At 44.2% G+C, this 22635-nt stretch overlaps 1 protein-coding gene across 2 annotated transcripts in view; it reads right to left on the reverse strand.

The window, feature by feature from the left end:
• Nucleotides 1-20545, reverse strand: part of LOC115400966 (transcription factor COE3) — a 112460-nt gene extending 91915 nt beyond the window's left edge. For both annotated transcript variants that reach the window (XM_030109067.1, XM_030109059.1), the window contains exons 1-4: nt 19882-20545; nt 4915-5071; nt 3130-3193; nt 1068-1123 (exon numbers count right to left, since the gene is read on the reverse strand). In XM_030109067.1, the coding sequence (XP_029964927.1) occupies nt 1068-1123; nt 3130-3193; nt 4915-5071; nt 19882-20015 (411 nt within the window). In that variant the 5' untranslated portion in view covers nt 20016-20545. The remainder of the gene's footprint in view (nt 1-1067; nt 1124-3129; nt 3194-4914; nt 5072-19881) is intronic.
• Between the last annotated feature and the right edge of the window lie 2090 nt (nt 20546-22635).

Genomic DNA, 22635 nt, shown 5'->3' on the forward strand with positions numbered 1-22635 from the left:
TCAGTTCCAACTCAAAAAGCTTTGTACATTTCCTGACTAAATTACTGCTAATGGATCATTTCTTCTAATTTATTTCACTATTTTCTGAAAAATAAAATTCATTTTTGTTATTTTCTTAAAGACACTTGAATTATTTTCTACACTATAAACACATCTTCACTTCATTAAAAAAAAAAGAAGAGGATAGACATTTTCAAAGTATTTCCACATAGTAAAAAAGTTAACTTCAATCATCCTGACATATCGTCATGTTTTTCTACCCTAATAACTCATCAGTAAAGGCACCGATGAGATTATTTTAATGTCACGCTGCACTCTGGGAGATGAAGTCCTGCCGCCTGTCAGCGCCTCCGATGTGAGGAAGAGGAGGATCGAGGGGAATGTGGAAACATTAGCGGGGGCTTTCGCTGGCAGTGAGGCCGTTCACAGGTTCGAATCCCACACGGCTTTCTGAGTGAGTGAGAACCGGAAAGGTGGGAGGACCTGCAGCCGGCCGGGAAGGAAAAGACATCAGGAGGGGGGGGGGGGCGAAGGAGAAGCCCTGAGCGGAGGGTCGGAGGGGGAACGCCGGGCCTGCCTGATTGTTAAAAAGTTGCAGAGTGAGCGTCGGCTCGGGCGTCGAGTTACAGAGTTCAGGGTCAGAGGCAGGTCGAGGCGGTGAGGAGCGAGAGGAGCAGAAACCGGAGAGCAGAGACCAAACTCCGAGAAGGAGCTTCGATTAGGGTTACCCCTCACCCGAGACACCCGTGAGCCCACTGAGCAGCTCTGAGGCTGGGAGGAGGATTCTGAGAGAGGACGCAGTAATGGGGAGCATCAACTCCACCTCCTGCACCTCCTATAGGCTGCATTTAAAAACTGAGCAGTGTAAAGTTTGATCAGACAAACCTTTCATTGGAGATAAATTAGCACTAAACTGCTGTTTTCCATTCTGAGTTTCGAGAGACATTATTCCCATGTAATACATTTCTTTAGACCAAGACATGTGAAGTAACTAAAAATAGCAATGAAATGTGTTGTATTTGTGAAATGTGATGTGTGTGTGTGTGAAAAGAAAATGTGTGACTCACCTGTTTGGTCATGGAGTCTATCAGCCGGACGTACAGATCCTGTTCTGTCCTGATTCCTGAAAACAATCACAAAACAGTCACATTACAGTGGGCTGTGTTTCTGGAGGGGCTGGATCTGGATCACTCTTTTTTATCTGTCAGAAGAAAGTGGAGATTGAAACTCATGCATGTTTAATCTGGGATCAACACGCGCTCACATTCACAGGAGGTGAAAACCCACTGACACACAGGAAGAACACGCAAATTCCACGCAGACTCCAACCAGGGAAAATGTCAGTGTGAGCGACGGCGTTTACCACGACAAGCTCAGACTTTAGAAGAACATGACAAGTCTGAAAGCAACACTAACAAGATGCAGACACACACACACACAGTTTAGACAAGAATTACTGCAGTAATTATGTGAGCCTGACAACCAACATACATACATGCATTAGCCTCTTATGCTAATTCGCTCCCAGCATGCGAAAGAAAAAGAAAAATCCCCGGAACAAAAGAAGTGAGTCCTAATAATGTGCTGTAAATGAATTCTGGTGTTATTTATGTCCCGGTAGTGTATTTATGTTTTGTGTAGCTCTTGTCGTGTCGTGGCGGCTTCGCTAACCCCCCTCAGCAAAAACAAACATTAGCGCTGCTCCAGAGCTGTTCATTATTTATAGGCCAGGCCGCCTCTTTCCTCCAGGATAACAAGGAATCCTCGTTCTCCCACAAATTAAATATCAATCAGGACTGCTTGTCTTTTATTAGCTATGCATCCGGGCGTAAATGTGACACAGACACGACATGGGGTGGAGGAGGCAAATTGGCGGGAACACCTGTTAGCGGTGGAGGAGGAGCTCTAATTGTATTCCACGTGGTGGCTTTCTCCTCCTCGCAGCTTCTTCTGCTTTCTAATTGACATGATTCACTCCTCGCGCCGCGCAGCGCTGAGCAGTCTGCAGCCTAAATGGCGGCTATCCGTCCCGGTTGCAGATGAGGTCAATTACCTCCGTACGAAGCTAATCCGACCACGCCGACTCATATTAGAGTGATTTATTCTGCCGTGGCAGAAAACGCTCTTTTATGTCCCACTTTATCTGGCGTTTCTGCGGGGGTCTGCGAGCATTACCTCCTCCTGCAGCTCTGGAGCCCAGCCAGTGGAAGCTGTGTGTGTGTTTTGAATCAGCCAAGCTTCCCCAGCTCGCTCTGCTCGATGGACAAACCAGAGTCCAGCTCGGGTTTGGAGCTGCCGCATATTCCAGATGTCTGAAGTGTGTGTGTGTGTGTGTGTGTGTGTGTGTGTGTGTGTGTGTGCTCGGGCCTCTGCGTGCCGATAATGAAAAAGTTTTTCCAGCCTGGCCGTGTTGTTAAAAGCGCGGACGGAGAGTTAAACTGGAAGTCCGCTGAGGTGACCTTTAATATGAATTCCTGCTCCGCGAACGCTCCGCTTTAAATCACGCAGGAAAAGTTAAGCCGTGGACGGACACCGACGGTTTCTAACCAGCGGGAAACGGGCCGTCATTAACTCCGCCGCATCAATCAATACTGCAGATCTGAAATCCAGCCCGAACAAGGCCCGCAGAGTTTACCTTGAATTTCAGCTGTCGCTCAGCGTTTCAGGGCCGAGCCTGTTAGCAGCAAGCACCACAGATGTAAATATGCCGCATTAATTGGCAGGTGGAGCGGAGTCACCGCGACACCGAGACCTTTTCTCCTGCACGACCCCGACGGGGAAACGCCGCCTTTGGGCTTTCGTTACGCCCCGAAACAATAAAACCTGACAAGCTTCCATTTTTATTTCCATGTTGGACCGAGTCTGAGGTGCAGCTGCAGGCTGCTGCTACACCGCCCGGGTGGGGGTGGGGGGTGGGGGGCCTGGAGTCGATCCCAGGTTACACCCTGGACTGTTCAGACACGTCCAAACCAACTGACCTCAAACTCCCGCACAGGGAGAACATGCAAACCACAGGAAGAGGAAACCTGCGCATGGGCTTAAACCCGCGGCGTCCCGCAGGTCTGATCCCAAACCCGTAAAACCCTTGCTGCTGCCGCAGGCTCTGCGGGAACGGGGTTTGCTGCTCACCGTTGCTGTAGAGGAGCTGTAGCCTGTAGTGGATCCCGTTGTTGGTCTTCTCTCCGTTGTACTCCTGCAACACACAAACAACAGTCACATGAAACTCTCACAGCCATCCGACATTTTACACACTGCTCTAAATGCGTTCCTTGAGATTTATTGTGTAAACTGACACACTTTCAGACTCCTAATGACTCTTTCAGGCTACTTCAGTGATTTTTTTTTTTAAACTGTTAATAGAAACATCCACTTTATTTCAGCAAAGCTTTTATTACAGGTTAGCTCAACTGACTGAAGCATTTATTCTAAAATGTGAAAAACTGAGAAAATCAGCAGAATTCCTCTGATCAATAACACACTGTGGGACAGTTTTTTTTTAAGAGGGGCTGAAGCTCACGGAGAATAATTTAACCACAGAAGATTAGATGTGTGTGTTTTGGAGTGTTTTACACCACTCTGCAATAGATAAGATGTTATAAATGGATCTAATGGTGTCTTAAGATCCACTTTAAAGTCCTAAATGACATTCAACGACGTGTTTGGGTTCAAGTTGTCAATTTAAAGACATTTTAGAGAGAGTGTTATAACCAGATGGCTCATATCAACCGGCTCTCTTTTAAATCAATGACGATCAGCATCAGGCACAAACACAGAAACCATCATGCCAAGATAAATGTGAAAACAGAGAGGAGGAGGAGGGGAGGGGGGGGGGGGGGCCTTCGTCCCTTCACAGCAGGAGTTTAAACATCTGAGCGTCTCTGCTTCACTCTCCGTCTCCTCCTGCTCTTTTTTTAGATTATTCTGAATTTCCTCTCTGCTGACCTTTCCTCCCCTCCTCCTCTCCTCTCCCTTTCACCCTTTATTCCCCTTTTTATCCCCCCCCCTCCCCTCTCGCTCCCTCGGCCGCTCGGTGCCAACTGTGCCCGGGAGTGTTGGCTCGGTCCCAGTGTGTTGGTGTCGGGGCGAGAGACTAGAGGTCAAAGCCGAGGTGAGGTGAGCGAGTGGGCGGAGAGGACGCGGCGGTGCCAGCTGGCAGCTCATCAAACAACAAACTCCCCCGAACCTGTCTGGGTCGTATTATCATTATCATTAGTGGTATTAGCGCCAGCGTTTCATGAGCTGACGATCAGTCCGGGACGCGCTTTGTCCTGTCTGCTCTTCACACACACACACACACACACACACATGTAAAAATATCACAGCCAGTTTTTCTTTGTGTGTGAAAAAACACAACACCAACTAGTGGACCGACGTGCAACCTGCAGCGCTGTCCACGTTTGTGAGTGAACCTTCAGAAACCGAGTGATTCACAGCCACGTGTCGCCGCGGGACCCGGCCTTCAGACTCTCCATCCATCTTCTGAGCCAGAGCTTTATCACACTCAGCGTCCTGAGGGTGTGCAGTCAGCGCTCTGCCTCCGCAGCCGCCGGGCTGCCAGGCTTTACTCACTGTCAGCCGGGCCCTCCGGAGCGCCGCTGCCTCAACCGGACCGACTGGAGGGACGCCACGTGCGCACCCGACTCTGTGCTCGTTTACTTCTTAAGTAGGCGTTATCACCTTTCCACACTGAAACAACTGTAATTTAACGTTCCCCCGGTCCGAGTCCAGGCAGGCCTTCCTGTGTGGAGCTGCATGTTCTCACTGATCTATACCAGTTTTGAACTTATCTTGCTAAATATGTTGTCAACTTTGTGCATCTAAGTTTTCATGGTGACTCAGAACATTCTTGATTCATGACTTTCATCCTCAAAAGTAAAAAAAAAGTCCAGTGATTCAGAAGCGGAGCTGCTTCACCTTGTCTTTCTCCACGAAGTCCACGTAGGAGGTCCTCTCGATCTCCACCGGCTGGCCCTGACGGTCGTACAGCGCCAGCACGAAGTGGAAGAAGTTGGACTTGCGCAGGTTGGACGGAGGCTGCTTCTCGAAGTGAGCCCGGGCCAAACCAACGCCACTGGAACACAGACGGGGAGGGGAGGTTAGTTTATCAGTCTGGGTTCATAACACGACGTCGGCAGGTCAAACCTGAGGTTCAGATCCTGCAGGTGTCAGTGTCACAGTGCACATTCAATACAACAGAGGAGAAACAGGCTTAAAAAGAGAAATTAGAAAGACTAGTGAAAGTGGATCTCTACCACAGCATATTTCGTCTCAGGTGGTCACCATGACTCATACCTTTTAAGTCGTTTTGTATCTTCTACTTGTTTGAAACAAATAAAATTGTCTTCAATGTAAAATCTCCAGTTTACTCCAAATTCAGATGTTCCAGATGTGGGAGTCTGAGAGTATTTGTGGGAGTCTGTTCAGAAGATAATATTTTATTTTGTCTCCATCTCCGACTGTGAAGCCTCATTAAAACCAGGCCGACTGTGAGATCTCATTTTCATTCCTACATGAACTAACTTGTCTCCGCACAAACTAATCAATTATCGAGTGAATTGTTATGTGTGAGTTCCACTCTGCACAAATTGATTCAAAGAAGTAAAAACAATGATAACAACACGGGCCGGCTGAGAGGGTTTTATAATGAAGCTGGAAAATGAGTCCAGAACACCGGAGGGGTTCCTCAGGGCGCCGTGTTGGGCCCACCGCTGGAGGTTCTATACATAACTTAAAAAGTGTGTGTGTGTGTGCAGATGATGCAGCTGTTCTGTGTTGTGGGGAGAATTCAGAAGCAGGAAAATAAAATCTCCAAAGACCAGGAGTCAGAATACATTTAAAACTCTTCTTAACTGCACAAGCAACAATGAATAAGTGAGAAATGCAGACGACAACAGTGGAAATGTTCGTCAGAAAACTGCTCAAAACGTGAAATTAAAGGCAAAGAAATTAACAACATCAGTTCTGAAACAGTTCAATAAAACTGAGGCAGGTTTAGATTTGAACTCTGAACTTTATGTAGTGTGAAACACTAAAATAAACAATGTTTGGAGTGGAGGAAAGGGGAAAGGATTCCCAGACTCTAATGTAGGTTCCAGCTAGAGGCAGTACCTCCTGTGAACTCCTCCATCTGTTCACCAGAAACACTAAACACGTCCAGATATTCCTCCTCATCCACCTGTTACTTCTCCTCATTCACCCCCCTTCTTCCTCCTCCTCCTCATTCACCCCCCCCTTCTTCCTCCTCCTCCTCATTCACCCCCCCTTCTTCTTCCTCCTCCTCATTCTCCGCCCCCCCCCTCCTCCTCCTCTGCAGATTTTGACTTCAGACTCATTTCCTGCTCTGTTTTGTTTTCGTCGACGCTTCATGATCAATATGGTGGATAAATATTTATTCCTGCTCAGGGTTTGTTTTTTGGAGCGCTGCCCGCTGACTGCTCCTCTCTCCTCCTCTCTTCTCCTCGCTGCTCGTCGGCTCAGAGGTGTTTTCCCCCGGCGGCAGATTAATGCAGCCCTGACCTTTCTGCACCTCCATTACCAATACCTAATGCTTCATTTGTAGGCCAGTTTGTGGAGAGCTAATTCTTCCCACTCCAAGCCTCCTCCTCCATCCAGCAGGAAGAGGAGGAGCTCAGGTGTGCTCCAGGTTAAAGACATCAGAGACTCAGTTGATAAAAGTGTCAGAAAACTCAACAGGAATAAAGTTTTTTTTTAGAAAAAGTGTGTAAACTATCCCAAGAAAACTGTGATTCGACATAAAAACATCTGAATTACCTGAAATCCCCAACAAAGAAAATATTAAGATTATTAATCCTACAGGCTACAATTTCAAAAGTTTCTGATATATTTTTTTTAATTATTACTTTTTTATTTTAAAAAGGAAATAATAAAACTTACTGTTCAATATGTGGAAATATTCCTTGAAAATGTATTATTTTAATTAAAAAATGACAGTTCATCACAGACAATAGAAGTAGATTATGATTTTTTTGTATTTAATAAATTGTTATTAAATGTTTAAAACTATTTTTGATCAATAATATATTTAATAATTTACTGGTGTTGAATCATGATTAAAAACAATCCATCAGTTTCAGGTTTCAGACTCCTGCTTCATGATACTATACATGATTCTATCAGGGCAAACTGGACAGTTTTAAAAATGAAACTTTATGACTGAGGGACGATAAAATAACTAATAGCATTTTTGATCATTTATTATTAGAATTTGTTGAAAATGGGTAAAACACTTGTTGAAATTTTCATTGTTTAAATTAAATCCCCAGAGTAATAATGGAATGAAACTATTATGATAAAAACCCTTCAAATAAATTTACATGAAATTTTATTCAACATTTTCCACATATTCCTTCTTTCACATCTTTAAATCTTTATAAATCAAATTGAATCAATGCATTTAGAAGTATTATTAAAACTAAAATATTGATGGACTTCAACTTATTATTTGTCATAACAACAATTTTTATAATCAACGCTGAACTTATTTGATGTTACCTTTGGGTGGTCTTTAAAAAAAACAATAAAACCTGTTCTAATGACGGCATGTTTCCTCCATGACCTTTGACCTGTGTTGAGCAGGTCAGGAAACACGAGTCTCTGTCAGACGGAGAAAAAAAAGCAGTGAAAAGTTTGAGGGATTTTCCAGAGAAACTCGATGTGGAGCCTCTAGAAAAAGCTGTAAAAGCTCTCAGAGAGTGAATGTGGCACCTGCTCCATCCTCCACATCCACACTGAGCCACCATTATCGCCAATTACACACCGAGACGGGAGGAGGCCTCGCCGCTCCGCCTCCCTCTGCGCCTCCTCCTCCGCCAAACCTCCTCCCTCTGCTCCCTCCGCTCCTCCTCTCCTCCCATTCTTCCTGCTCCTTCTCCTCCTCCTCCTCCTCCTCTCCTCTTCTCCTCCTCCTCCTCTCCTCTTCTCCTCCATCCTCCTCTCCTCCTCCTCCACTCACCGCGCTCGTTAGCATTATTATCATTACAATTATGCTAATTGCGGCTGCATCCACTCGTCGCCGCCGCTCCGATCCGGCTGTTAGCACTTGGCACGAGGTGTAATAAAAACAGTATCGATGGCACCCGGCTCGTCTGAGCACGTCCAGAGTGTAAATCCCTCACATACACACACACACACACACACACACACACACACACACACACAGGAAGAGGGAACACGACAGCCGCAGATCTGCACATTCCCACCACAACGTCTAAAATCAAAGGTCAGCTGGAGTCGAGTCGAAAGCTCTGCAAACAATTATCGAGCAAGCACACACACACATGCATGCACACACAGACACACACACCTCTTGCCTCTTTTTGCTGGTTTTTTTTTAGGTATTTGAGAGTCTTTCTATTAGTATGTGAATAGTTGTTTTTATTTTGAAGCTGTTTTGCATCTTTCTATCATTCTTTCCGTCTTTCCGTCGTTTTATATCTGATTACAGTTATTTATGATTATTTACAGTTTTGTGTCTCTTTTTATTAAAGCTGCATCATTTTTTGAACTGCTAGGAATAAATCTGTGGGGCTTATCTGGAGCCATCTTTGTTTTCTTTCAATAGTTCTGTAACCCGAATGATGTTTCAGCCTCTTATTTGTCTCTTTAACACCATTTACCATCTTTGCTGACTGCTGACTGCTTTCTGTCTCTTTAAAGTTGATCTGACAGGTTGATGAGTCATTTGGAGGAGAAGCTCCCACCGGGGCCCGTCGGGCCCCCAGAAGCCCCTGCAGCCATCCTGTTTACAACCACAGTCCATACTTTTATCAGAGCGTCGATGCAAAACAACTGAACAAGAAACAAAGAGGCGATGGTTTACACACACACACACACACACACACACACACACACACACACACACACTAATCAAATGAGACACGAAGTGTGACTGCTGTTTGAGTTTTTAACCAGCGTGGCCTGCAGCAGCAGAGCAGCCGACATGCTGCAGGAGCTGCAGGAGCAGCAGGAGCTGCAGCAGCCTCCAGACTCCCTCCAGCTGATGTGCCGTGCAGCAACATCCTGCCTGCTGCAGGTTTGTTCACACAGCAACAAAACAAGCTTTTAAATCCCAAACTGCTGATTTATTTTAGTTTCACCTCAAAGAAATTGAGAGATGTTTGGCCATTGCTTTGCATAAAACTAGTAAAGATGAAAAAAAAAAATATTGCGATGCATAACTTTGTGTATTTTTCTTGAAAAAGATACAAAGATACAAGTACAACAGATCAATGAAGATAACTTTCACTGATCTGGATTTATACGACATGAAACAAGACTGACCAGAATTCTGAACATTACTTTATCTGATGCATTTGAATTTGTGCAAAGTTTTAGAAATATAAGGAAGCATCATCATCGGCATGTCAAGAGATCAGATTTCTCTGGGATATTGAGATAAAACAAAATTAAATCTGTCACTCTGTTGGTTCTTTTATTCTGTATTTTGTTGTCCAGTTTCCACATTGACTTGTTTATACAGTGTTGTTGCTGAAGAATACGCACACACACACACACACACACACACACACCATCAGGTCTCTCTAATTGCTGTGGATGTTGGTTTGTCCTGTTAAAATATGCACATATTGTTCCTGTATGCTTCTCCATGTGTTGATTTATGCAGGGCTGCACAATTACCCACGAATACATTTACTCAATCAGACCCGTGTGTGTGTGTGTGTGTGTGTGTGTGTGTGTGTGTGTGTGTGTGTGTGTGTGTGTGTGTGTGTGTGTGTGTGTGTTCGTTCTTATTAGTGCGTAATGTGAACTAATGAGTCGAGGCTGAAACAGGGCCGGCCGCTGGTGAGACGTTCGAGGACGGCTTCAGGATCAGAGCTGATTTAAAGGTTCACTTCGACTCCACGCTGTTTCAATCAGTCACTCAATAGCAGTCTATCAGTTTCATCAATAACTTGAAAAATCTGTCATGTGATTCCATTCAGTTCACACATCTCTTAGAAATTCAGAAATCTCAAAAACACTGATTTTTTTTAACCCATAATGCTAAAAAAAAAAAAGATCAATGTGGCATTTTAATTTTAAGGATTCTTAAAAATGTCGCGTAACCAAATGTTAAGAAATAAAGTTAAGGAGTGTTTAAGCTGTAATAGAAATTAATGGTTCTAATAAATTGTCTATATTTAATTTATTAAAATTTAAAAAAGGCACAAAACTGTAAAAACAACGAGCTTGCAGCATAAAAGTTTTTTTTTTTTCAATAATCTCAGCAGAATAACCATTTAAAAGTAATTAGAGTACATTGTAAAGGCTGCAGGTGTGTTTTATTTTATTGGATGATACAAACACATTTTTCTGATGCCATTTAGAATTTCCAGCTTTTAGGTGAAGTCCTTGAATGTCTCATCAGCAGCCTCTTCATGTGGATTTCTTTATTTTTCACTTCAATAAAAACCACATATTTAACAGTGAAAGTAAGTCATTCTTCTTTATATAAGCCTGCTTTTCACACTTTTGAAAACTGTAAATTTGTCTCCAGGTAATCAGATTAGAAACTTTTGATTACAGTTACAACCTGGATGAAAATCACCTTCAAATAAAGCTTTACAGTATCTGAAGACGTCAAACTGTCAGCAGCTTAAATTTTACTCTCTGTGATATTAGTTTCACACACACACACACACACACACACACACACACACACACACACACACACACACGCCAGAGAGTCCCGATTTCCACTGAACTGTGTCGCAACAACACAACATGTTCATATCTCCTGATCACTACACAGCAAGTTTTCCAGTGTTGAATTAACTCTGAAAGTGTTAAACAGTGGTCTCATATATACACTTTTGTAGTGTTAAAATCTCAACACTGACCAGTGTTAATTTTCTAATGCTGACACTCTGTAGAGTTATATTAATATTCCTCTCTGTTGACCAGTGTTCCTATTTAACTCTATACAGTGTAAATTCTTAGAATGAACACTTTAAAGTGTATATTGTAACACTTACATTGAACACTACAACAGTGTATATATGAGACCACTCTTAACACTTTCAGAGTTAATTCAACACTGGAAAATTTGCTGTGTACGAGCTTCAGACAGTAACTTTCTCTAGAAGTAATCAGATTACATTCCTGGTGTTCCAATCTGCATGGAAATCATCCATAAAACCATCAGTTCCCATATAAATAAGCGACACCTTTTCTGTCGAGGTTCTCGTTTACGGAAAGTCCTTGAACGTCTCATCATACATGGAGATAAGTGTGTGACGCGTTCAGGGTCAACACGAGGCGTCGTTTATGTTTTTTTATAACATCTTAAAGGACATCAAGGTTTCTCTAAAGCATGCACATCTTATATTCACCCTTTAATTACTACATACACATGACCGTGTGTGTGTGTGTGTGTGTGTGTGTGTGTGTGTGTGTGTGTGTGTGTGTGTGTGTGTGTGTGTGTTAATTAGTACATTCTGTGAGGTGTTCGGTGTGTGAAAATGCAGCAGAAGTGTAAAAGCAGTCGAGGTTTCACGGACGTCAAACAACCTGCAGCTGTTTGTTGTGCAGCTTCAGAACACCAGAACCAACACACACTGTCATACACACACCGCAACACACACTATGACACACACGCCGTCGAACACACTTCAACACACACACTGTGGTGCACACGTTCACCTCAGCAGACCCAGTGAGGATTCACACCAGAAGAAACTCTTCATAGCCCGAAAAATATTGACCTTTGACCTTTCCCACATTTTCTCAGGGGTTTCCTGCGACGGACCAACACAACCTGCTGTGTCAGTCTGGAGTGGAAGGAAAACGACCCGCCGTGTCTCCGTCCCCCCTGAGGAAAAGCAGCCCCACGTCATGATGCTGCCTCCACCGTGCTTCCTCCACATGAAGCACCCTGAGCCTGGTATCAAACCAGCGTGCCTCGACTGTGAGACGACAGTGCTGATCACTGCCGCACCACGCCAGGAAGACTGAGACAGCCTTTGAATCAATCTGGCCGTAAATCACCGACCAATAGAAGCCAAGCAGGAAGTGAACAAACATCCAGACACAAACCGTTTGTCCAAGTTTTCTCTGACATGTTTAAACTTTTAGCCAAGTTGACTTTAAAGTCATTCATTCACAATGTCTGACTTCATTTAATTTTAACTTCAATCTCTCTCACACACACACACACACACACACACACACACACACACACACACACACTCAGATCTGTTTTTTTTCTTGTCTGTTGACGTTGAGCATCATATTTGTTTACATGAGTCAACTTCACTTCCAGCCTGATGAAGATGAGGAGGAGGAGGAGGAGGAGGAGGAGGAGGAGGAGGAGGAGGAGGAGGAGTTGTTTAAAAATGTAAATATGAGAGGAAGTCTGTTTTTCTTTCCACAATCTGAAACAGAGAAGTTCCAGAAAAAAGAAAGAAAAAGTGACCTCTGACCTCTTCTTCCTAAAAAGCATGTCCTGGTGTCTGTGGTGCGTTCAAGGTTTTCCAGATAAATCAGCCTCACCCCCTCACCTCCACTCACTCTGTCCTTTATTGAGGAAAAGGTTTCTAATAAACATCTGTAAAATCAACTTATTTCTTAAAAAGGAACAATTTACAACAGTAACAGTGCGGCTCGGAGGACTGACATACAGAGTGAGCTGCTACTGTTTGGTTTAACCCCTTTTCTCCTGCTTGAGTTAATTATGGAGGCTTTTATTTTGATAGGTAAGTTAGAGCCTGACGCAGTGTGGATTTTGGTTTATTCCTCTATAGCTCTCACTCTCTCTTTAAGTTATTAATCACCTCTTGATTTGATCACTTCCTACAGTGAATAAATGATTCATGTCGTCACAATACGTCCGTCAAAATCTGGATTTGACTTTTCATTGTCTCTGAAACCACAAACATTTATTAAATTCAACCGAAGAAGATTTTTGAGTTTTCCCACGTACACCCCCACCCCTCACCCCCCACCCCCCCACCTCTCGCCCTCCGGCCACCAGGGAGCGCCGGCGAACACCCAGTGATTGAATCGATGACAAATGATGCCAGAGAGGAAGTGAAGGGACCCACCATTATTCACACACACACACACACACACACAGACACACACACACACACACACACACATACACACACACACGCCCCCCCCGCCATCGCCAACCCGAGCCTGCAGTTTATAACCACAGATGACTCCACCTTTAACCCCACTGGACAAAGACGGGGCGGAGGAGACGGGATCACTCACTCTGCTCCATCTTTTTACACACACACACACACACACACACACACACACACACACACACACACACACACACACACACACACACACACACACTTTGATATCAACTCCTCCATTTCCTGAATTAATTCTCAACTGTCTGACTTAGCGCTGAAAAATATTTCCAGCAATTCTGATATTTAAATCAACTTTTCCTCTCAACCTGCAGACTTCATTCTCAAATCTCTGGCAGCATGTTTCCTCTTTACGCTCCGTATTTCCTCAGCATTAATTCACACCTGTAGACATGATGTGGATCTTAAAGCGGCAACGTTTCTCCGTCATCGGATCACTTTACTCACAAAACACTTAGAAGCCGAATCATTAAACAGTCTCATCCACGTGTTTTAAACAATCTTTCTCCGGATTTGACCTAAAATCATCACCAGTGGAAGTAAACATGGAAAGCAACAACAGAACGGGAGGAAACACAACTCTGCATGTTTTTAACAGAAAGCTTCTGTTTGTACGGCGACAAACTGAACAGCAGCAGAATCACAGACTGACAGCAGGCAGCTTAGATTTCCTCATTTCAAACCAAAAACTGTCAAATTAATCAGATTAATCAACGCCCGCTAACACACAAAACCAGACTATTCCAGTTTTGTCTGGCATCTGTTAATGTGACGCTGACGATCGAGGCAAAAAGCGAGCTGAAAGTTGATTTAAAAACTCTTTATAGAGGAGAAATGGCTCAGAGAAAACACTTGGAGCAGCAGTTTTCCATGTGAGATGACAACATGCGTTTTATAACCATCTCCACTGCTTCATGAACAAAGATCGAACATTTCTGGATAATTTTTTGACTTATCAAAGATAAAAATCTACACTTTTGACCGGATAAAAAAGCGTTTTCAGACAGTGAAAAAAAAAATCATGGCCTCAAATTGGAACAGGTAAATATGCCTGAGGCGTCTCAGGAGAGGTCAGAGGTCAAAGCTGGTCAGGTTCAGGTGCACATGAAAAAAACGTGGGGAACTGCAGGATTTATGTCCTGAAATAGAAAAATTCTAATCCGCCACAGATCTGGACTTTCAAAATAAATCAAAGGCTTTCAGATCGTCTTAATTGGAACTTTGTTTTTTTCTTCGTGAAGTTCAGGTTCAGGTCAAAAGGTGGGAATTTAAATGAAACACCTGAAAACAGAAACAGCTCTGGGGAATCCAAATAAGACCGATGTTTTTAGAATTATTCATTTAATCTCAGACTTTCTCTCCCAGCCTCTCTGCAGATACAGAGAAAAGCACGGTTATCATTTCAACCCTCTGATTTGGATCTGCTGTCACTCATTTTTACTACAATGCAGTGTGTGTGTGTGTGTATGTGTGTGTGTGTGTGTGTGTGTGTGTGTGTTTAACTGAAGCGTTACACACATAAACATTATCAAGGGAGAGCTGGTTGCATTCAAGTACAAATCAACCCGTGGGAACTTTGAGTGTTTCTGTGTCAAGCAGGATTGCTCAACACAGAAATAAGCAGGATTTGCGTCCTCTAACCCTAACCCTATGACTTCTACGTCTGTTTTTCACCTTTTGCTGTAAAATCAGCTTCATTTAGACATTTTCTTAAATTTAAACTGAACTCTGCAAAGTCTTGATTTGATTATAAAGATCTCAGATGTCAATGCCGCTTCAGGTGCACGTCAAAACGTGGAAAATTTACACTCCTAATGATCAATATGAGAATCATTATCATTATATTCATAATTCAATCTGGAGATTTAAAGCATCACTTCCATTTAAATCTTCCAATCTCTGATTTTTACATCCTTTCTGTCTTTTTATGAAAGTTCCCATTTGACTGAAAGCTCATTTTTATTGAGAGAAACACATCTGTACTGTGGAGAAACGTTCCTTTCAAGAGGTTTTAGGATATGGTTAAATATTTTTGAGAGCAGATACAGAAAAATAATCTGCTTTTTCCATGTGTATTTTCTGAAACTACAAAAACTTTCGTCCAAACTCAAACTGTGGGAGATTTTTCTGCTCAAAAAAAGATTAATTAAACAGCTTGAAGTACACAAATAAATCCTGAAACAGGCTAATTTACCCAGTTTTCCTCTGAGTTAATTTGTTTTTCTCCTGTTGGATTAAATCCTAATTCCTCACATTGTTTAGTTCACATGAAAACACCTGAAAAGTGTCAGAAGTTTAAAATGATCCGTGAAATCTGCACCCTGTGTCTTAAAAACCCAACAAACTGACGCGCTGAAGCATCGTCCTGTCGGGATTTGCCTGTTTTCTGCTTCTGTTCTGCAGATTTTTTACACATTTCCTCTCATTTCTTGGACGTTCAGAGAGATTACTCTCTGCTCGTCTCCACGTGTCTCTCTGAACTTCACTGCAAAGCGTCGACGTGCACAAAGCTGATGTGTTTCTCTTCATCGTTATTCGCATGGTGCAGATTTTTCACCATATTTGCATCATCCTGACCAAAGTTTGCAGATTCCTCGCTGCTGTTTTGCATTTTGTTCTGCAGATTTGACGTCTTTTCTCTCGTTTTCTTGACGTGTTTATGAATCCGGTCTAATTTACTTCAGCTTTTCCTGCAGCAGCCTGTGATTACGAGGTGAAGAGATGCTTGAGATTCATGTTGAATTAACTTCACTGTAATTAAATAATTAAATTCAGTGTGCTTTTTCACCCTTTCTACAGGCTTTTCTGTCTAGTTTCTATTTCCTTCTTCAGGATTCGCCTCATTTCTCAACTTTAATCTGGGATCAACTGTAAATTCAACACATTTATTCATCATTTCTGCTTCGTCCTGCAGATTTCTGCTGTGATTTTCTATTCGATTCTGCAGGTCTGTCGTCTTTTCTCTGTTTTCTCGACGCGCTCGTTCCTCTCGTCTGTCCTGCTTTGTTTTATTTTTCCTCACAGCTTCAGAGCGGAGATCTCGATGCCAGATGAAGATCTGACAGCAGAGCTGAGAACCCTTCGCCTCCGTGAGGTCAATAAGCAGCAGAGCTCCACGGATCTGAGCTCTTCTCAGCTGTGCATCGTGAAAATGAAGAAAACCTGGCGTCACTGTGAGGATTCGACATCTTTTCAGGATGTTTCAGTGTCAGTGATGGACTAAAGAAAGCTTCGATCTGAGAGCTCCAGATCAGATTAAATGATGAGATTCACTCACTTCTGTCATTTTTATCTAAATCTTAAAAAAATGACACCAAACTGAAGTTTTGTTGAGCGTTCAGCAGCTGGTTTCGATTTGATTCTGCACGTTTTGCAGAGATTCGACACAAATACTGACCCTGACCTGTGTGGATGACGCATGTTTCACTGTAACCGAGTTTAACTGCTGCTTTTCTGCATCTTCCACTTCTGACCGTGACGCTTCTGTTTCTTCTCGCTGCTTTTCTCTCTCCGGGTTTTAAACGTCTGACAGTGAAGCAGCTGCTGTGTCCTCAGTCTGCTCCGTGCTTCGTCTCGTCCTCTCTGCCTCACGGCCGCTCCTCTCCCGCTTCAGGGAAACGAGCGGAGGCAGAAGTTTGGGCATCGGCAGCAGGAGCGAGAGAGAAGACCTGTAGCAGCAGCTGAGAGGCAGAGCGGCGCTCCACACACAGCAGAGAGCAGCTCAGCACCTCGTCCACCAGCCTGACTGCGAGTGATCGAGGACAAAGACAGCGATCTCAGGAGGAATTCAACGAGATGCACAAGAAACAAGTCCTTATTTCGTTGCACTTTTGAAATGAATCATTTTTTGTATCTTTATCTTCTGGCTGCTCGCTGAATCTCCACAGTTCAGGTTTTATTTGTTTTTTTGTGGTTAAACTTTCTGAACGTAGAGAAACACCCCTGCTAAAAAACTAAACAGTTTTTAGTCCAGTCTTTTTTTTTTCCTGAAAAGTCGTCCTTCACCAAGACAATTGTTGATTTTGACATTGGTAGATGTTTAACACTGACATTTAAATGAGATCTTTGAGGTCCTTCAGGCTCCAGACCGGCTGCCTGCATCCTTTCCTTCGTGCACACAACAGATCCGTCTCACCTGCAGCCTCTCAGCTGCTTCCACTGCCGAATTTCAACGATTAAACTTTTCACGCAGCTGAATGTCTGAACGGAATAAGTTCACTTTTCTCAACTCTCAGCCTGTTTGAAACAAAAGCAGTTTCCTGCCTCTGCTCCGGGTCCGGGCTGCTCGCTGCAGCTTCCAGGACTGGAGGTGTGCTCTCACAGGGACGTTTCACCGCTCAGCTCATAAAGACGTTAAAGCAGGACTACATTCCCACATTTAAATCCAAACTGAGTGCATTTTTCCTGAAATTATCCCAGTAAAATTCAGATTTTCTTGAGCTGCAGATGTTTGATGTTCAATATAAAACAGATATTTCAAGCTTTGAGTGAAAACCTGCACGACTTCACACGACCAAATGTCATTTTTACACCTTCCCCTTCAGTCTGCAGAGAAAACTGTTCTCTGCATCTCAGCTCCACAACTAAACATTTCCTACTTTTTAAATTCAAATTCAGCTAATTTGTTTTTTTTCTAAATAAATTAAAACAAGAGAAACTCACAAAGCGGAAATTGTGAAAAACTGGAAAAACACATTGAAAGTTATGGTGAAGTCCTGTGTGAATTCTGACCACAAAAAAAAAACATCTAATCCTCATTGTTTCCACATGTTAAATTAAATCAAATTAAATTTGGTTATTTATTCTGACAACCAGGTTTTGGTTTATTTTTTTTAGGAATAATTTTAAGAAAAAAGGTAAAAATCTGCTTTGAACGTAGAATTAAACTATTAAGTTATAACTTACACTTTTTCAACACATTGTAAGTGTATTTTTTTAATGTGAAAATCTGTGATAGAAGTTTAACATTTGTAGGTATTGAAGCCTGCATACTTTCAGAAGTGCTAATTTCTGTATATTATATTTCAATAAAAGCAGTAATTTAACCCTTTTCAGTGCGGATCTGTGCTGTCCATGTGCTGCATGGCTGTGAGCTGGTGCTGGGAGCTGCTGTCAGTCTCACATGTGAACATCCTGCCTGAAATAAAGTCGACTCTGTTTCACATTAACTGGGTGCTGACAGCTTTTAGAGCTCTGGATGTAAAACAGGTGTTTTGTGTGTTCGGCTGCAGGATGCAACACTGACTCTGGATCTAATTTACACTTAAAAATAAAGCTTTGTTTGAATGTCTGGAACAGCTGCAGGTTCCCTTTCTGGAGAGCCGCGCGAACATTTCAAGTGAGGATGAAATTCTGCACGAAACGTTTCTGGAGTGGAGGAGAAATCTTGAAAAGTTGGAAACCTAATTTTGTGTGAATAAGCTTCGTGCTGATCGGCTGATTTTGCGCTGTAAATCCGCATTGATTTATTTGAGTGAAGCGGTCAGATTTCACCGCGGAGCGTTTTTATTAATCACACCAGGGATTTTTTTTTTTTTTTTCAAAACTTCTGAAAGATCAGAAAATATATTCCATAGAACTCGGGTCGATTATTTTTTTTAAATACTTATTTCAACGTGTAAAATTGTTTTTGTCAATCTGAAGTTGGAAATTGTTTGATTTTTATTGTTAAAGCTTTAAAATTTACAAAATGGATTTGATAGTTCAGCTACGCGGAGGGCAGTTATTGAATTATTTCAACCTGAACAAAAAAAAAATTAATTTGGAAGTTATCTTTAACTGAACCTGTGACCCACTTAAACCGGACTTTATGTCCTCTCTGAGCCGCTTCATAAATAAATGAGCGCTCGAAATCTGTGTTTTAAAAGCAGCGCGTGAGACACTGATGAGAGTTCATCCGAGTGATTTAATCCAATAATGTGTTGTTAATTCCTGCATTTACCTTCTGACCTTTCATCATCGTCCCAGAGTGAGGGAGTGACGGAGAGGAGCGCGCGGCGGTTGCTGCGCCTCGCGCGCCTTTTACGCGTGGCGTGCAAAGAGCCAAAACCTGCGCGTCAGGTTTGTGTAAACGGGTTTGGAGATACGCGGCGAGGATCGTGAAAACATTGTTTTATCTGTGGAGTTTTGGAGGGGAGAGGAGGAGGAGGAGGAGGGGGAAGAGGCTCCGCAGCGCACCGGGGAGCCGCTGAAGCCGAGTCCGCTGAAGGGGAGCAGGGAGGCGGCGTGACGAGGCTGCGGCTCCGCGGCGGAAACATCAGCGCGCTGCTCGGACCCAGACAGCCAGAAAATACTAAATGCACTTTCAAAGTGACACAATGACTTCAAAAGTTTGGGTTTTTAAACTGAGGTGAAGCGACTTTCCCCCCTCAGGATTTTGACTCTTTTGACAAAACATCTGATGTTTCTGCTGCGTCTCACACGCAAAGTTCGCAGCTCGATCCTCTCCTAGTTCTCTCGATTTAGAAAATAAAAGTACAGGGAATCTTTCGGCTCCTGTCGTGTTTCCTGACACCAGAAGCTCAGCCTGGACTCGGACCTTCAGCGGGAAGCAGAGCAGCAGCCGTGCGCGCACCAACTTTTCTCATTTCGCTCGAGTGACTTTTCAGGCGCATCCCGCAGGATGCAGACACGACTTTCACCTCCGCGGCTGGAGTTTCCTCCGAGCTGCGGCGCTCGCGTTCAACTGGCAGGCAGCGCAGAGTCGACACATGAAAAGTTGTGTGGTTTTTATGGGATTTTTCTGTTTTGTTTTTACCTCTGAGCCGCTGTGTTGGCGTCCAAAATCCCTGCGCCCTGCATCCAGGAGCGGACCGGGGTCATGCCGGTGGGGAGCGGCTCCTCCTTCATGGTCAGGGCCCCCCGGGGGAGGCTGTCCTGGATGGAGAACATCAAAGTGTCCTTCTGGGAGCTTTGTCTTCACCAGAAACACGAAAGAAGACGAAGAAGAATAATCCTCCCTGTAGCAGCCACTCAAAAAAGCCAAAGGACCACCTGGATTAAGGTGGAGAAAAGAGGAGCAATGCGCAGGAGGAGGAGGGGCGGGGGGGGGACACACGAGTACCGGGTCCTGATCCAGAGAAGAGCCCCGGATCCCTCTGGGTTTCTCCGGGCTTGTTTTAGATCCCAGCCCCGGCTCGCAGCAGCCCGGGCTTTAAACCGGCGTCTCTGTGAAGTTAAAAGAGGGCGGAGAGAGGAGCGGAGAGCGGGGAGAGCATCTCAGAGGAGCCGGGGGGAGAGAGAGGGAGACGCGGAGCGCGATCAGCCGGGATCCGGAGCGCCTGACGCCGGGAGGACGGAGCGGGGAGAGCCGGGGATCAGAGGGAGGCGAGCAGCCGCGGATTGTGGAGAAATGAAAAGTGGGATAAAAAAACAAGCCAGTGCTTCAAAAAGGAGTAAAATGAAATGATTAGCAAACAAGAGGGAGGGACGGACCGTGGAAGGCTGCGGCTCCCGGGGGAAAAGGGGGATTGGGCAGCGAGAAATCTCATCCCCTCCCTCCCCGGCTCTTTATGGCTCCTCTGTCCCGGCGGAGAGCTCCTTCTCCCGGGGTCCGGGGCTCGGCAGCTCCCGGGGGACCGGCGTGGAGGAGGAGGGGGCGGGGCCGGCGCCAAATAAGGATGGCTCATTTGAATATCAGCCGCACCTCTGGCCTCTGATTGGCTGCGGCCGCGCGACACGTCACCGTCTTTTCAAGGTGCGCGCCAAATAAGGGTTTCCGCGTGTTGGGCCGCGCGCGCTGTAAAAAATGAGGTTAAAACGCGGAGTTTTCACAGGGGCAAAGCCAAAACAGTAGAGATTAGAGCTAATGAGCCCCACAGACGTGGCGGCTGAAGGCGCGAGGTGACTTTTCTTTTTCTGACACGTTTGAAATAAACGGAGACGGAGGCGACACGCGCGTCCGGCTCCGTGAGCCCGCAGCATGTGCGGGAAATCCGCTGATGCGCTGAGGGAGACGCGCTCCGGGCTGACAGTGGGGGTCACAAATCACTTGGCACTGTCAGATTTTACGCGCGGCGCGTGTTGGTTTCCTCAAACAAGTGGCACATTCCGGCGCTTTGCTGGGAGGAATGTGGGGTTTTCTTTTTTTCTTTTTTCAGGCGGGGGCCTCAAACTACGAATCAATGAGTTGTGCCGAGGCTGCAGAGACACGCGAGGTGGAATCTCCTCCATCTAAAACCTTCCGCGTGTCGTTTCCGCGCGGGCCCGCTCCCGTTTATTCTGCGGATACGAGACTGTAATACTGAAGCTCCTCAGTAACCCCGATCTGTATTCCCTCCCTTCAGCCTCACAGACTTTCTTCAGGTTTCGGAGGATTAACTGGTTTCATGTGGAATAATCTCCTCTGTCATCCCGCGCGCAGGCTGACTGACACGGCCGGCGCGCAAATTTGGCACCAATTTGTGCTTTTTTTTTACGCACGGACATATGGCGCTCTCGCTCACACACACAATCAGAGCCACGTACAAACACACACACACGCACACTCACAGCCGCGCACACACCCCAACGAGCACGCGCCAGCCTCTTATGTTCAAGTGTAAAATACTTAATTTGGACTTTACATCAAACGGATGAAATCGACATCAACAATAACACTGGTTTGAATAATAAGGGCAGTAATAATAGCAGCAGTGATTTAGGGTTTGCTCTCTCTTGATGTTTTCGGGGGATATTTGACGTCTCCAGCAGTCATTTCGGTTGATTTCGTGGCAGGAGCAGAATTCCTCTAATTAAAGCACAAAAAAAAAAAAAAAAAACTCCAGAGCAGCGCTGATTAAATATTTATCCTCCTTTAGCCCGCTGCCTTCCTCCAGGGAAACCGAAACGTCTGGAAAGCCTGGAAAAATACTTGTGCGCGGGGAGAGAAAAAGTCAATGAGACGCTGCAAACATGTTGGTGATGAAGAGGAGGATGGAGGAGGATGAGGAGCACGGAGCGCGCGCTCATCGGCCCTGATTAGGAGGGAATATTTCAGTTTTACATTTTCTAATTGAAATCTCATCAACATATGCGTCCGTTTGCTACTTTATAATATATTTTATTTTATTAATAGCGAATGTGCTGTGAAAGAATTAAACTATTTAGTGTTATACCAGATTCTGACATTATTAAGTGTGATGCAATAATTTAAATCATTTATAAATTTACTCACATATTAATTTATTTCATTACTATTTCACAAAATTCCTTGTTTTTGTTATAATATTATGATATTATAATTTATGTAAAACACAGACACTCAAACCTGGAGTACATATATTTGTAAAAACTCCTTGGATGCACCTTGAAAAAGCTTTCTGGATCATGGAACTCTAAACAAGCTCCCTGAAGTAAACCTGGAAATCCTCCTGGAAAATCCTTAAAGACAGCACAAATCTCTGATTCTGGGACTGGAATACCCTGGAGAGGTTTTAAAAAGCAACCTGAAATCTGTCCCAGCTGTGACAGTTTATCAACAAATCAGGGCAGATCTCAAAAAGGTTCCTTGAAAAAAAACTGGAAACAGCAG

The sequence above is a fragment of the Salarias fasciatus genome, chromosome 2, assembly GCF_902148845.1.
Source record: "Salarias fasciatus chromosome 2, fSalaFa1.1, whole genome shotgun sequence".
Lineage (NCBI taxonomy): Eukaryota > Metazoa > Chordata > Actinopteri > Blenniiformes > Blenniidae > Salarias > Salarias fasciatus.